The sequence below is a fragment of the Asterias amurensis genome, chromosome 2 (genome assembly GCF_032118995.1).
Source record: "Asterias amurensis chromosome 2, ASM3211899v1".
Classification (NCBI taxonomy): domain Eukaryota; kingdom Metazoa; phylum Echinodermata; class Asteroidea; order Forcipulatida; family Asteriidae; genus Asterias; species Asterias amurensis.
This window is the reverse complement of record NC_092649.1, coordinates 23,309,224-23,324,395: the sequence shown is the minus strand read 5'-3', so window position 1 is coordinate 23,324,395 and position 15,172 is coordinate 23,309,224. Positions and strand designations below refer to the sequence as shown.

General features: G+C 38.8%; 2 protein-coding genes across 5 annotated transcripts in view; both read right to left on the bottom strand.

Annotated features, from left to right (window-relative positions):
* Nucleotides 1-15,172, bottom strand: part of LOC139954245 (U6 snRNA-associated Sm-like protein LSm3) — a 514,674-nt gene that overhangs the window by 222,084 nt on the left and 277,418 nt on the right. The gene's annotated exons all lie outside the window — the stretch shown is intronic.
* LOC139954197 (uncharacterized) overlaps nt 1-15,172 on the bottom strand; it is a 55,397-nt gene that overhangs the window by 20,083 nt on the left and 20,142 nt on the right. For all 4 annotated transcript variants that reach the window (XM_071953905.1, XM_071953907.1, XM_071953904.1 and 1 more), the window contains 3 exons: nt 12,471-12,583; nt 10,540-10,701; nt 7,795-7,941 (listed from right to left, as the gene is read on the bottom strand). In XM_071953905.1, coding sequence (XP_071810006.1) covers nt 7,795-7,941; nt 10,540-10,701; nt 12,471-12,583 — 422 coding nt within the window. The remainder of the gene's footprint in view (nt 1-7,794; nt 7,942-10,539; nt 10,702-12,470; nt 12,584-15,172) is intronic.

Here is a 15,172-nt window from a genome sequence, read left to right as displayed (position 1 = left end):
ACCACGAGTCCATTTACAGCATTCTGTACGTGTGTACTACACTGCCATGCGTACAGTGTACAAACTCATCAACGCCGCGGGTTGATTTGTAAAACGGTTTATCATTACGTTATCATTCAAACTAAGCCAATCAAAGACTGCCATTTCCTAAACAAAGGACTCATGTAGCATTAGTGATTTTATCTTTTTTTTTATAAAGCTCCATTATATTTATTTCAGATTTTTGAAAATTAAAGATCACGAGTCCATTTCCAGCATACAGTGTGGGAGCTACACTGCCATACGTACAGTTTATGTATAGGATAATGCCCGAGGTGCGCGCCATTCGTGGGTAAGAATTGCCCGAGGGCGAAGCCCGAGGGCCATTCGTACCCACGAATGGCGCGTTCACCGAGGGCATTATGCGACTTAACCCACACCTGTGACGTCATGCTATTGTTAAAATCGCTCCATTATTTCGCACGAATGGCGCGATATTGTTTAATTTTTAAGTCAATTGTTTGTATGTATTACGTAAGCTTGTTCACTCCAGTGAACACCACTGGTGGTGGGTGAACAATGGACGAAGACCAACATTTAGGAAATATATGCTCGTTCCTTCGATAATGGCATCATAGATCGGGAGCGAAAGTGGCAGCAGATAAGTGATTTTGTTTCTTGACTTTAAGTAAATTTATACAAGTTAGTGATAAAAACAGACTATCAGATGATGTTGTAGCCGACTTTCTCGGTCTACAAAAAACCCAAAAGGTGAAGATAAAAGAAGTGACCTACCCGCGTACAAGCCTGTAGTTTCAGATTTGTTTTTAATAAACAAATTTAAGCTACCTTTATGGTCAACAATTTCAGTTGAATTCCTGTTATTTTATGATGATATTGAAAAAGGTATCTTTGCAATCTTAAATTTTATTGACTTTACTCACTTAGCATGTTTGTGTCTGATAAATTAAGCATTTTGAATTAATAAAAACAAAAAACAAAAATACTGGTTAAAATGAAATTGATTTATCTGACTTTAAGACCTGCTTAAATTACTGTTGTAGTTCTATAATTATTTTTTAACATCTCAGCTAAATAATAATTTAATAATGTAGCTGTTCACATGTGGAAAGTGTTAACGATCATTTTGCAATACATGTGTAGCTCTATTAACCTGTGTTTAAAACCATTAAACAAAATAATATATGGGCCATGGCCTCATTGACTTCATTTACTTTGTTCCCCAACTCTTTTATGCACAATGGGTGAATAGATGTACCCATCGCGCCATTCGTGCAAAATAATGGAGCGATTTAACAATAGCATGACGTCACAGGTGTGGGTTAAGATTTCATCAACGCCGCGGGTCGATTTTTAAAACGATTTATCACTACGTAATCATTCAAACTAAGCCAATCAAAGACTGCCTTCTCTAAACAAAGGATTCACATAGCATTACTGATTTTATCATATTTTTATAAAGATCGGTTAAACTTATTTCAATTTTTTTTAAATCAAAGACCACATGTCCATTTGCAGCATATTGTGCGGGTGTACTACACCGCCATGTGTATATTTTACAAACTCATCAACGCTGCTAAAAATCACCTCTTTTTTATCCTAAAACTTGAAAATGGACACTTGTTGAAGAATGACCCTTATTTCAGATTTTTGAATATTATTAAGATGAGGGTCCCTTGCTGCATACTGTGTGCGTGAACGTGTACTACACTACCATGCATGCAGTTTACAAACTCAAAATATGATAAAATCAGTAATGCTACATGAATCCTTTGTTTAGGAAATGGCAGTCTTTGCTTGGCTTCATTTGAATAATAACGTAATGATAACCCGTTTTACAAACCAACACGCGGCGTTGATGAGTTTGTAAACTGTAGGCATATGGCAGTGTAGTACACACGCACAGAATGCTGCAACGGGACTCATGGTGTGTAATTTTCAAAAATCTATAATAAATCAGTAAAGCTACATGAATCCTTTGTATAGGGAATGGCAGTCTTTGATTGGCTTAGTTTGAATGATAACATAATGATAAACAGTTTTACAAATCAACCCGCGGCATTGATGAGTTTGTAAACTGTACGCATGGCAGTGTAGTATACACGCACAGTATGCTGCAAATGGACTTGTGGTGTGTAATTTTCAAAAATTTGAAATAAATGTAATGAAGCTTTATAAAAATATGATAAAATCAGTAATGCTACATGAATCCTTTGTTTAGGTAAAGACAGTCTTTGATCGTTTGAATGATAACGTGTTGACAAACTGTTTTACAAATCGACCCGTGGCGTTGATGAAATCGTAAACTGTTGTACGCATGGCAAAGAGACTCGTGGTCTTTAATATTCAAAAATCTGACATAAATATAATTGAGCTTTATACAAAATATGATAAAATGCTTTATGAATCCTTTGGATAGGAATTGGCAGTCTTCGAATGGCTTCGATTGAATGATAACATATTAATAAACCATTTTACAAAATCGACCCGCAGGGTTGATGAGTTTGTAAACTGTGTACGCATGGCAGTGTAGTACACACGCACAGTATGCTGCAAATGGACTTGTGGTCTTTAATTTTTAAAAATCTGTATTAAACGTAATGGAGCTTTATAACAATATGATTAAATCAGTAATGCGTTTTGAATCCTTTGTTTAGGAAAGCCAGTCTTTCGATGGCTTCGTTTGAATGATAACGTGTCGATAAACCGTTTAACAAATTGACCCGCACATTCGTTGAAATTGTAAACTGTACGGTCGCACGGCAGTGGGAGATGCAGGAGAGTTGAGCCATGACCCACCCCCCCAAAACAGCTAGGCTGGTCCAAAACACCACTATCCCGTAGAGTGTTTGAGTCCATATGCCTTAAAATGATAGTGTCTAACCAAACATTCTTTTTGACTACAACAGAGAATGTGAGAGATACATGTAAGTGCTCAAAGTGGGAGTTACAAGAACATCTAAATTCCACTAAAGAGTGAATTTTGGAACTCCACTTAAGACTCTTTCTATTACTTACATGTTTAGCAATGATTATAGTGATTGTGTCTAATATATAGCTTAATATTGTTGTTTATTGTGGTAATTTTTATTGGATGTAATTTGATTATTGTAAATCAAAATCAAGTCACATGTCAAATGGCTCTCTTATAGGAGAGTTGAGCCAATGAGCACGGGGAGAGTTGAACATAGGAAATAGCCATGATAAAAATATAATATTTTTCAGAATTCAGTTAGAAAATTGTTGGAAATAGTTTTAAAATGCCAGTTTGAATCAAAGTATTTCTACAATTATAAGTACATTTCACTTTTAACATGGATAAACCAATTTAAGTAAAATAATTTTCTGATTTCCAAAGTCCCATTGAATGGTGGTTCAACTTACACCCACACAGAACAGGCTGCTCAACTTACCCAAAGTTCATGGAGAGTTGAGCCCTACAATTTTTTTGTCAAGCACCTTCCATAAATAAACAGTTGGTTCAATTATTATGCTATACAAAGTAAGTCAACACTCTATAAAGCTTTACTTAAAACATTTAGTTAGGGGATCCTACATTTCATCTCTGCAGATTGGTGCAATGTTAAAAATGGCTCAACTCTCCCGCATCTCCCCCAATGCACATACATAAAGGGGACTCTTAGTCTTTAATATTCAAAAATCTGAAATAAATATTTAAAAACTTTATAATAAAAAAACGATTAAATCAGGAGATGAATCCCCTGTGTACGGAAAGGGATTGCTGGTCTTTGATTGGCCTTAACTAAAATGATAACGTGTTGAGAAGTTTTGCAACATTAATTAACTCCATGCGTAGGGCCTCTAGCACCCGCAAAGACTGCAAGTCTTCAATGTAATATAATCTTATAATTTATAAAGAACATAAACATAATGGAACATGAAAACATGAAAACAATCATGGTTGATTGGTTATTATGTGCAAAGATGCGCAAAGTAACTACAGGCAGCTAATGTTGGCATTATCCACACGCGTCAAGCACATTCAGCAACAAGAGAAATGCTGGACGGACTTTGTCAAGTCTTATAACGGTAGCGATCGACTCGCGGCGTTTGGAAACTTACATCTACCATAAACAACCCCCTCCAACAAACACACACGCAAGTATGTAAACATCCCCTCCAACAAACACAAACCCACACAGCTGTGTTTATGGTGTAAACCGAGGACTTCTCTTTGTTCTCCCATTGTTTATTTTTCAGACGTCCCTATTGGTTTTGTACACGAAATCAAATTGAGGACGATCTCGGTGTGACTTTTTCCCATATCCCTTTTGTTATAACCTACTCCAAGTCCTCAGTTTGAATGCGTAGACATGCCCAAGTAAACACCCCTCCAACAAACACACACGCAAGTATGTAAACATCCCCTCCAACAAACACAAACGCAAGTAAACAACCCCCTCCAACAAACACACACGCAAGTATGTAAACATCCCCTCCAACAAACACAAACGCAAGTAAACAGCCCCCTCCAACAATTACAAACGCAAGTAAACAACCCCCTCCAACAAACACACACGCAAGTATGTAAACATCCCCTACAACAAACACAAACGCAAGTAAACAACCCCCTCCAACAAACACACACGCAAGTATGTAAACATCCCCTCCAACAAACACAAACGCAAGTAAACAGCCCCCTCCAACAAACACAAACGCAAGTAAACAACCCCCTCCAACAAACACAAATGCAAGTATGTAAACACCCCACTCCAACAAACACAAACGCAAGTAAACAACCCCCTCCAACAAACACACACGCAAGTATGTAACCACCCACCTCGAACAAACACAAACGCAAGTAAACACCCTCCTCCAACAAACACAAACTCAAGTATGTAAACACCCCCTCAAACAAACAACAATATATATTTGTTTATATAAATTTTGTTTTTTATTTGTTTATTCATTTATTTATTTATTTATTTATTTATTTATTTATTTATTTATTTACTACTTTATTTATTAATTGATTGTTTGATTGTTTGATATACTTATCTATTTATTTTTTATTTATTTATATTTATTAATCCATTATTTATTTTTTTGGATATATTTATGTTGGAAAAGAGCTCATTTCTGTTGCGTGTTATTTTATTTTTTGTTACTTATTCATTTACTGATTCACCTATTTGTTTAGCCATATATTGAATTTTCGTTAATGTTTTGTTGTTTTGTTGTTTTGATTGCTTTATTCATATTTAATCATCTGTTTATTGATGTAAGAGTTTAAGTGGAAAAGGTGATTGCTTTAAGATTAACTTTTTTGTTGATTGACCTATTTTTTGTTAAATCCATCCCTTCATTGAATTATTTGTTGCTTTATCTCTTTTTTACATGTACTTTTCTAATTATTTATTCTTTCATTTGTTAATACTTTTTATTTATTTGTTTTAATTAACTATTTATTTGTTTATTTATTTATTTGCTATTTGCTTGTCTAATTTCTGGTTTTGGTTTTGTTATTTTAATTTGTACTTTGTGTAAACAGATTATTTATATTAATATTTATTTCTAATTATTATTATTTTCCAAAGAGAGTATTTTATATAGTGTGTTTGCTTCCCTATGTGACTGGATTAACAGGCTTTCGAGCTACAGTGTTTAATTATACTTTTGTTGATCCTGGCCATCACATTAGGGTTGTTTTATAATTTCCTGTGCCCTTATTGTTTTGCTTGCTTTGTATTTACTTTTGAACGTGTACTTATAATTATCTATTTGACATACTGTCTGCTTGTATTTGTAATTGTTTATTGGCCAAATAAAGAATAAGAATAAGAAAAGTATGATGGAAACACCCCCTCCACAAGCACACACGCAAGTATGTAAACACACCCCTCAAACAACACAAACGCAAGTATGTAAACACCCCCTCCAAACAAACACAAACTAAAGTTAGCATCCCCTTCTACAAACACACACGCAAGTATGTAAACATCCCCCTCCAACAAAACAAACGCAAGTAAACACCCCCCTCAAACAAAAGCACACGCAAGTAAGTAAACACCCCCCTCAAACAAATACAAACGCAAGTAAACACCCCCTCCAACAAACACAAACACAAGTAAACACCCCCTCCACTTAACACAAACGCAAGTATGTAAACACCCCCCTCAAACAAACACAATCACAAGTAAACACCCCCTCCAACATACACAGTCACAAGTATGTAAACACCCCCTCCAACAAACACAATCGCAAGTAAACACCCCCCTCAAACAAAAACACACGCAAGTAAGTAAACACCCCCCTCAAACAAACACAAACACAAGTAAACACCCCCTCCACTTAACACAAACGCAAGTATGTAAACACCCCCCTCAAACAAACAGAAACGCAAGTATGTAAACACCCCTCCAACAAACACAAACTCAAGTTAGCATCCCCCACCAACAAAACAAACGCAAGTAAACACCCCCTCAAACAAAAGCACACGCAAGTAAGTAAACACCCCCCTCAAACAAATACAAACGCAAGTAAACACCCCCTCCAACAAACACAAACACAAGTAAACACCCCCTCCACTTAACACAAACGCAAGTATGTAAACACCCCCCTCAAACAAACACAATCACAAGTAAACACCCCCTCCAACATACACAGTTACAAGTATGTAAACACCCCCTCCAACAAACACAATCGCAAGTAAACACCCCCCTCAAACAAATACAAACGCCAGTAAACACCCCATCAAACAAACACACAAGCAAGTATGTAAACACCCCCTCAAACAAACACAAACACAAACGCAAGTAAACACCCCCTCAAACAAACACAAACACAAACGCAAGTAAACAGCCCCCTCCACAAACACAAACGCAAGTAAACATCCCCCTCCAACAAACACAAATGCAAGTAAACACCCCCTCCAACAAACACAAACGCAAGTAAACACCCCTCCAACAAACACACACTCAAGTAAACATTCACCTCAAACAAACACAAATGCAAGTAAACACCCCCTCCAACAAATACAATCACAATTATGTAAACACCCCCTCCAACAAACACAAACGCAAGTAAACACCCCCTCCAACAAACACACACGCAAGTATGTAACCACCCCCTCAAACAAACACAAACACAAGTAAACACCCCCTCCAACAAACACAAACGCAAGTATGTAAACACCCCCTCCAACAAACACAAAGGCAAGTAAACACCCACCTCCAACAAACACAAACTCAAGTATGTAAACACCCCCCTCAAACAGACACAAACGAAAGTAAACACCCCCTCCAACAACCACACACAAGCAAGTATGTAATCACCCCCCTCCAACAAACACAGACGCAAGTAAACACCCCTCCAACAAACACAAACGCAAGTAAACAACCCCTCCAACAAACACACACGCAAAAGTGTAATCACCCCCTCCAACAAACACAAATGCAAGTAAACACCCCCTCCAACAAACACAAACTGAAGTATGTATACACCCCTCCAACAAACACAAACGCAAGTAAACACCCCCTCCAACAAACGCACACGCAAGTATGTACCACCCCCTCAAACAAACACAAATGCAAGTAAACACCCCCTCTAACAAACACAAGCGCAAGTAAACACCCCCTCCAACAAACACAAATGCAAGTAAACACCCCTCCAACAAACACAAACTCAAGTATGTAAACACAAATATGTACACACTGTAATCAGTCTGATTTTTGCCAACAGCTCCCATTGGTTTTCTATACACTTTTGACTTAGGGATCTTCAACCAACCAAAAGGACAATAAAAATATAAAGCGTATAAAACTGTTTGCATACTTTTCTACAATGTTCGTTGACTTTCCTCCAACATGCAGATCATTGAACCACTGGCGATGAGAAGGGACCCCATGTTTTCTTTTCTGACCTCTGACCTTTCGTAGGTTTTCTTCCTCCTCAAGAAAGCGTGTAGGAAGATTTGTTGACCTGAAAGTACAAATATGTAGATTTGCCATTACAAATAAAAGGCAAACTTGATTGCTGCTAGGAACGTGGGTTAAGTAGTTACCTGTAAGGCACATACAGTAAAGGTACAGTCGACTCCCGTTAATACGAGTTGCGCCGGACTGGCCCATTTTCCTCGTATTATCCGGACCTCATTATTAGCCCGTCCTTTGCATCGCCTTACAGTGAAGGCAAGGGAGTTCGTCTGGGATGATGACTGTGCGGAGGCGTTCCAAGACTTGAAGAATTGCTTACAAGAGTCACCGGTGCTGAAGTACCCCGACCTTGAGGCGGATTACATACTTGACACCGACGCTAGTGGTGTAGGAATAGGTGCTGTCCTATTGCAGGTGATGGATGGTCAAGAGAAGGTTGTTTCCTACGCTAGCAGGGCACTAAGTAAAGCGGTGCGCAACTATTGCGTCACACGCCGAGAGCTGTTGGCCGTTGTATTATTCCTGAAACAATTCAGACAATATCTCTACGGGAATAAAGTCACCGTAAGGACCGATCAAAGAACCCCAGGGTCAAATGGCTCGTTGGTTGTAGGTGATAGGCGAGAATAACTACAGTAGGTATGCTGTTAGGCACCTAGAGTGAGTGTATGCTCATAGGCACATAGGGTAAGTAGGTATGCTGTTATACATGTGTAGGCACATAGGGTAAGTATGTATGCTGTTATAGGCACCAAGGGTAAGTACATGTATGTATGCTGTTATAGGCACCAAGGGTAAGTAGGTATGCTCATAGGCACTGTGGGTGCTGTAAGGCACATTGGGTTAGAAGGTATGCTGTTAGGCACCTAGGGTGTCTTAGCACCTTGGGTAAGTAGGTGCTGTTAGGCACCTTAGGTGAGTAAAAAGGTATGCTGTTAGGCGCCTAGGGTTAGTGTTTTCACCAAGGGGAAGTTCATGAAGTATTGCCATTGGTATGTTGCGGAAAAGTAAAATTGCTTTTATACAAACGGGCAAGTACAAATAAGTACCCAATATGTTAACCATCAGGTTTAGCACACTCTTATACATGGGATGTATGTCACCGAACTACACTGTTACAGGAACAATAGACTGTTTGCACTACCAGTGTTTACATGTGATCATGTGACCTGAGATTGGTATAGAAAAACACAGTAAAGACTTGGGAAGACTCGTACTGATGGACCATAATCTGCTGTATTTTTTTATAAATTACACTTTTAACTCTAAACGAAGCCCTTTTAACAAAGTTGAATGTTGTGACATTGACTGATATTGCATTTTCTGTTTGATAAATCCAGTATTCTACTACAAAAGGGGTTTCTTTTGGGAGTACGGTTTGACTATGTAAATTACCAAGGTTTGAGCGAGCTTACGCATGCCGTGGTTTGTGCGTTGGGCTTGAAGTCAGTATAGACTGTGAAGTTGTCCTACTCTAGCCGACAGCTATCCATTCTAACTAATTAATTTGAGGGTGAAAACTAAAGAATTTGCAGCTTCTTCAGGAGATTTTTAATGAAAATATTAGCAGCAAAATCGTTACAATAAGGGACATGTAAAACCACACTTTCCGTGCACAAACACATGAAATGATTGTGTATACTTGTAATTTGGCCAGTGGATGTCAAGTTTCTATGTTTTTAAAGCCATTGGACCCTTTCGGTAAACAGTGTTGTCCAAGGCCCACACTTTGTGTACCACAACTTCTATATCAAATAACAAACCTGTGAAAATTTAGGCTCAATCGGTCATCGGAGTCGGGAGAAAACAACGGAAAACCCACCCTTGTTTCCGCGCGTTTCGCCGTGTCATGGCATGTGTTTAAAATAAATCCGTAATTCTCGTTAACGAGAATTTATATTGTTTTGCTGTTTTCTCAAAAAGTAAAGCATTTCATGGAATAATATTTCAAGAGAAGTCTTTCACCATTGCCTTCTGTAAACCCTGTAAGTTATTTGTAAATCTGTGAACTTTTTCTTTTTTTTCTGAACCGAACGCCAGTAGTTGTTATAGCGCCCTCTTGCGAGGGGTTTGTCTTTGTTTACATCGCCATCTTTGTTGTTGCGATCTTCTCCGTCTGTAATAAAAGTCCTTGGATAAGCATTCTAATTGGTATTCTGCTGTGGCTACTTTGTGGTGTTGCATCCCTCCTCTTACCTTGGCGTGGTGGCAGCGTTCTGAAACGTCCCTCGCTTCCATAAAGGTGAAAGAAAGTGCAGTTTTCTCAACGCCGTTCTAACGCAACGGATCTCCGGTTCGTCACGTTGATGTGTAACACCCATCTCAGGTCACGTGATGTTGGTAGCGCAATCAGTCTATTGTGGGCAGCCAACCTCACCCGTATAGGTCAGACTTTCAATTAAGTTTTTTATTTTGTAGATATTTTATCAAAGCATACCAAGGTCTACAAAGGTTTCTTGCGCCTAATTGACTTGTTTAATTCCCCCTCTGTCACCCTCAAGCCCTCTTATTCTGATTATTGTTATTATTATTTGGAATTGCCAGTGTACATTGTTAAGTTGATCAAAATACAAGAGCAATTACCAAGCTACAGTTTAAAGTTTATGAAAATGTTTCAAAGATTGATTAGTTTTTGTCAACTTACTCAACTTGCTCTGTACTCTGTTGAGCCTGCCATAGAAATGGTTTGGTATAAAAAGAAACACTCTTTGACTTAGCAATGGGTCCAGGTTTTGATCTGGCTGCAGCACTAAACATGTCACGATTACGTTTGGTAATTGGAACTTCTTTCACCTTTGTTGTTGATCTGAAACAAAACAGAAAAATACCCACATTTCTTTTATTTTATGTTCTGCCCCAACATGTTTTTTATTATACCTTTGTGTTTTAGGACTATTGACCCCTTGCACGCACGTCGGACACGGCAACTGTGCCATTTTGGTGGTGAATAGGTTTACAAGTAAATGCCCGTCGCCTAAAATTCGCACTTCACTGAATAACGCACAGTAACATTGCCCCACCAAAATTATTCTGGGCCCAATTTCATGGTTCTGGTTACCACCAAATTATGCGCTTCAGTATCAAAGAATATTGTGTGCTACAAGGGTTCCGTATGCGCTGAATTATGTGGGACGCAGAGCCATGAAATTGGGCCCTGATGATGACATCAGGTTAATTGGGTCAACAGGTGAATTGGAAGATCAAAAGGGACAGTGCAATCAAAATAAAATATTAATCACCAACCAAAGGGCAATGTCATATTTCCCTATCAATCTTATCGCAGCCCTAATCGTTCTTTATCCATTCAATTTAGTCAACCAAACAGTCTCAAAAAGGGCAATTTTGTATACCGGTACTTTCTTTGGTACAATGAGAATCAACATCAAGATTCATATTACAAACAGGAAACACCTCAAAGGTGGCGTAAACATGTTACAACAGTTCCTGAGTTTTCAAATTGTATGAACAAAATTTTGTTTCTCTTTGTGCCCATTACTCCTTGAGGTGGGAAACGTCCCGTAGGGTCTTTCACAGGGCATCACTGTAAGAATCTTATAACAAGAAGATGCACCATGAACTGGTTAAACAACATGAAGTAAAAGCGTGACAATTTTCTTATATTATTAATATAACTTTTGTCTCAGTATTCAGGGTTAGTGAATTTGGTAATTAGTCACTGGCTCAATGTTTAAAAACACAATGTACATTTACAATTGTAGCTGGCACTCTGACAATGCAGTAGTTCCGTCTTTACACAATTTGGCTGGCATGTGACAAAACAAGTCTTCAATGCTTTTATAATATTTCTTGTTTGTCGGCTGTCTGATTTTTCTAGAAATAATATTATTGGCAGAACACCTTTTGTGTTTCGGCTTAAGGTTCTCTCTAGTGTACATAGCCTTCTCCATATAATTTACATTTTGGTGTAACTCTTTTGTTTGTAGTTTCATTGAATTTGTGGAGAGAAATAACAATATAATAAAAGCATTAGGTACAAATCTATAGTACATGCACAATTTTAATTTGTTTGTAATTTGCAGTGCCATTTGGCAAGGACAAAATGAAACCATGAATAAATGAAGTGAATAAAACAAGAAAGCCCTTCTTGTGCAGCATGACCCAGGCACCACAAAGGCTGGAACCCACTGCCGATAATTGCCCAGGCATGGCGCTAGAATCCCACCTTACATTAGTACTGGCGATAATTGCCCAGGCATGGCGCTAGAATCCCACCTTACATTAGTACTGCCGATAATTGCCCAGGCATGGCGCTAGAATCCCACCTTACATTAGTACTGCCGATAATTGCCCAGGCATGGCGCTAGAATCCCACCTTACATTAGTACTGCCGATAATTACCCAGGCATGGCGCTAGAATCCCACCTTACATTAGTACTGGCGATAATTGCCCAGGCATGGCGCTAGAATCCCACCTTACATTAGTACTAAAAACCAGTTTAAATAATTAAGGCAGCCATTGAGTAAATTTAAATCCTCCAAAATGATATAACAAGAGGAGTACAATAGAAGTTACAAACAGTAATAAAAACAGACATTTGTTTTCGTTTTACTTACCTAAATGATTGACATTGATATGGTATGGCATCAGCTCGACCAAAATTGTCAGTTTTTTTGTAGCTTTTCACATTGGATGCCACAGTTTTCTTCATTGTCAAATTTCTCTTGACCTTTACAAAACAAAATGAAATGTTAGACTACTTACAATGTCATGCATATCGGTCAGATTAGGAATTCCAGCCAATCTCATTCAGGTAAATGTTGTCTTTTGCTTTGACAATTTGCTGTATGCTCGAAAGATACACAAAATGTGTGCCATATGCTTGAGTTTAACTAACTGTGCTCTTTAAAGGTAGGGTCATAAATTGTTTTTGTGGCATTGTAATGCCAAATTTATTCATAAATGATACAATAAAAGTCACCCCCTGTGAAAGTTTCAACTGAATACAGTATCTACTTGTTGAAGAATGTCAAATCAATCCACTATTTGCACCATTGTGAACAAAGAGGGCACATGATTCAAATCATTCGCAGCTGGACGTGAACTGGTTCGTCTCCGGTTGGAGGATCGGAAACACACAGAGGCTTTATTGAGCGCAATATTCTGAAGGGATTTCGGGTGAAGTATGTAGTAAACTGACTAAGGGTATAACCCGGAAAAGGTGAACATGTTGTATTCGGAGTATCTCTGCCGTGAGATGAAAACTTTGCCCCATAGATGCAGTACATGTATTATGGGGATGGGCCCCGAGATTGGGAGATGATCTGGCCTCACAGAAAATATTATTACGATAACAATTATAATATTTGTAATACTAATGACAATAGTCACTTTTGTACGCCTATATATATAAGTCGGCCTCACATACAAAGTTACGGGGATGGGCCCCAAGATTGTGAGATGATTTGGCCTCACAGAAGTATCAATTTGATATTAAAAATAGTATTTGTAATAATATAATAGTTATGGTCAGTTGTAAATATATAATCTTGTCATACAGACAAAGTTTTGTGGGGATGGGCCCCGAGATTGTGAGATGATTTGGCCTCACAGATTAAGTACTGTGGGGATGGGCCCCGAGATCGTGAGATGATTTGGCCTCTCAGAAGTATTAATATGGTGTTAATAATGATATTAATAACAATAATAATAGTCAGATTGTATCTTTCAGACAAAGTTTTAAGGGGATTGGCCCCGAGATTGTGATATGATTTGGGCCTCACAGATAAAGTATTATGGGGTTGGACCCCGAGATGGTGAGATGAAATTTGCCTCAGAGAAGTATTATTATGGGGATGGGCCCCGAGGTGGTGAGATGATCTGGTCTCAAAGAAAGTTCAAATGATAATAATAATGGATTTTATAGTAATAATAATAGTCAATTTGTATATATATAATTGGCCTCATGAATGAAATATTATGGGGATGGGCCCCGAGATGATGAGATGGTTCTGCCTCACAGATAAAGTGTAATGGTGATGGGCGCCGAGTTTGTGAGATGAACTTGCCCCCACAAGATGGAGTATGTATGTCACCTTGTAGATTTGAATGTCAATGTATGCCTTGTGAACTAAAGCAAATTTTTGGTCCTTGGTCCACCTGTTTTATTTAGAGTGGTCAAGAAATATTCAAGAAAGCTATGGGGCGAGCCCCGAGACAGTGAGATGAATTTGCCACACAGGATGGATTATGAATTAAATGTGAACAAGACAAAGAACAAAGAAAAAAAAGAATGAATTTAAACATGTAGGGCCTCTAAGCCCTGTGCATTAAAACGAGTTTCGGTCCTTGGGCCACCAGTGTCTTATTGTAGTGTGTTCAAATAAATACACCAGAAATATATGGGGATGGGCCCCGAGACGGTGAGATGCGGCAGATGTGCCGCACAGATGGACTGTGTATGGGGTGCAACCCCAAGACCCCAAAATGTTTTGCTCCACAGATGGAATACAAATACAGTACCGTATTACAATGCCTAGAGATTGCGAGGTGATTCGGCCTCGCAGAAGGTTATATGAAATGATATTGACTCAAATTAAAAGCAGGACTTGGGTTATACTCCCAAGATGGCTAGAGATGAATTATATATTGTACTTAATTGAGTCCGAAAAATAAAGATTTCTTAGTCGATTTGCTTTTGGGTTCATATAGATGTGGGGACGGAACCAATTATTGTTTACCGTATAAAGCGTGCTGGCGGAAATGGGCTGAGGTCACTCACTCACTCACCCCAAGTTGTCACGTTGCTGCATGTTTGAGTTGGGCTCTATGTCTGACACGCCACACAACTCTATCCTACATACAGCTGATTAGCTCCTCCTTGTTGACTACTCCTGCATCCTCGATCAGGGTCTTGAGCATGTTGTTAGTTGGTCTTCAGGGGCCACGCCTGCCGTGAGTGGGCTCCCACACAATGACTTTATTGGCTGGTGGCTCTGGGTGCTGTAGACAGTGACCAACAAGGCGCAACCGGCGCTCCTTGATCTTCTCACTCAGTGGGGGGAGGTTGCCATAAAGCTCCAGGTTCGTGATGTGATCCCTCCAGGAGACATTCTGTGCCATCCGTAGCATCCTGGTGTAGCATCCTGGTGTAGCAACCATTGATGGATTTGGTCAATGCCTTTGTGAGAGTCCAAGACTCACACCCATAAAGCAGGATGGTTTCTATTGCGGCATGAAAGAATGTCGGCTTTAAACCCTTGGAGAGCTGAAAGGTCCACATCTTCTTCATGTCATGGAGGGCTTTCCATGCAAGCGA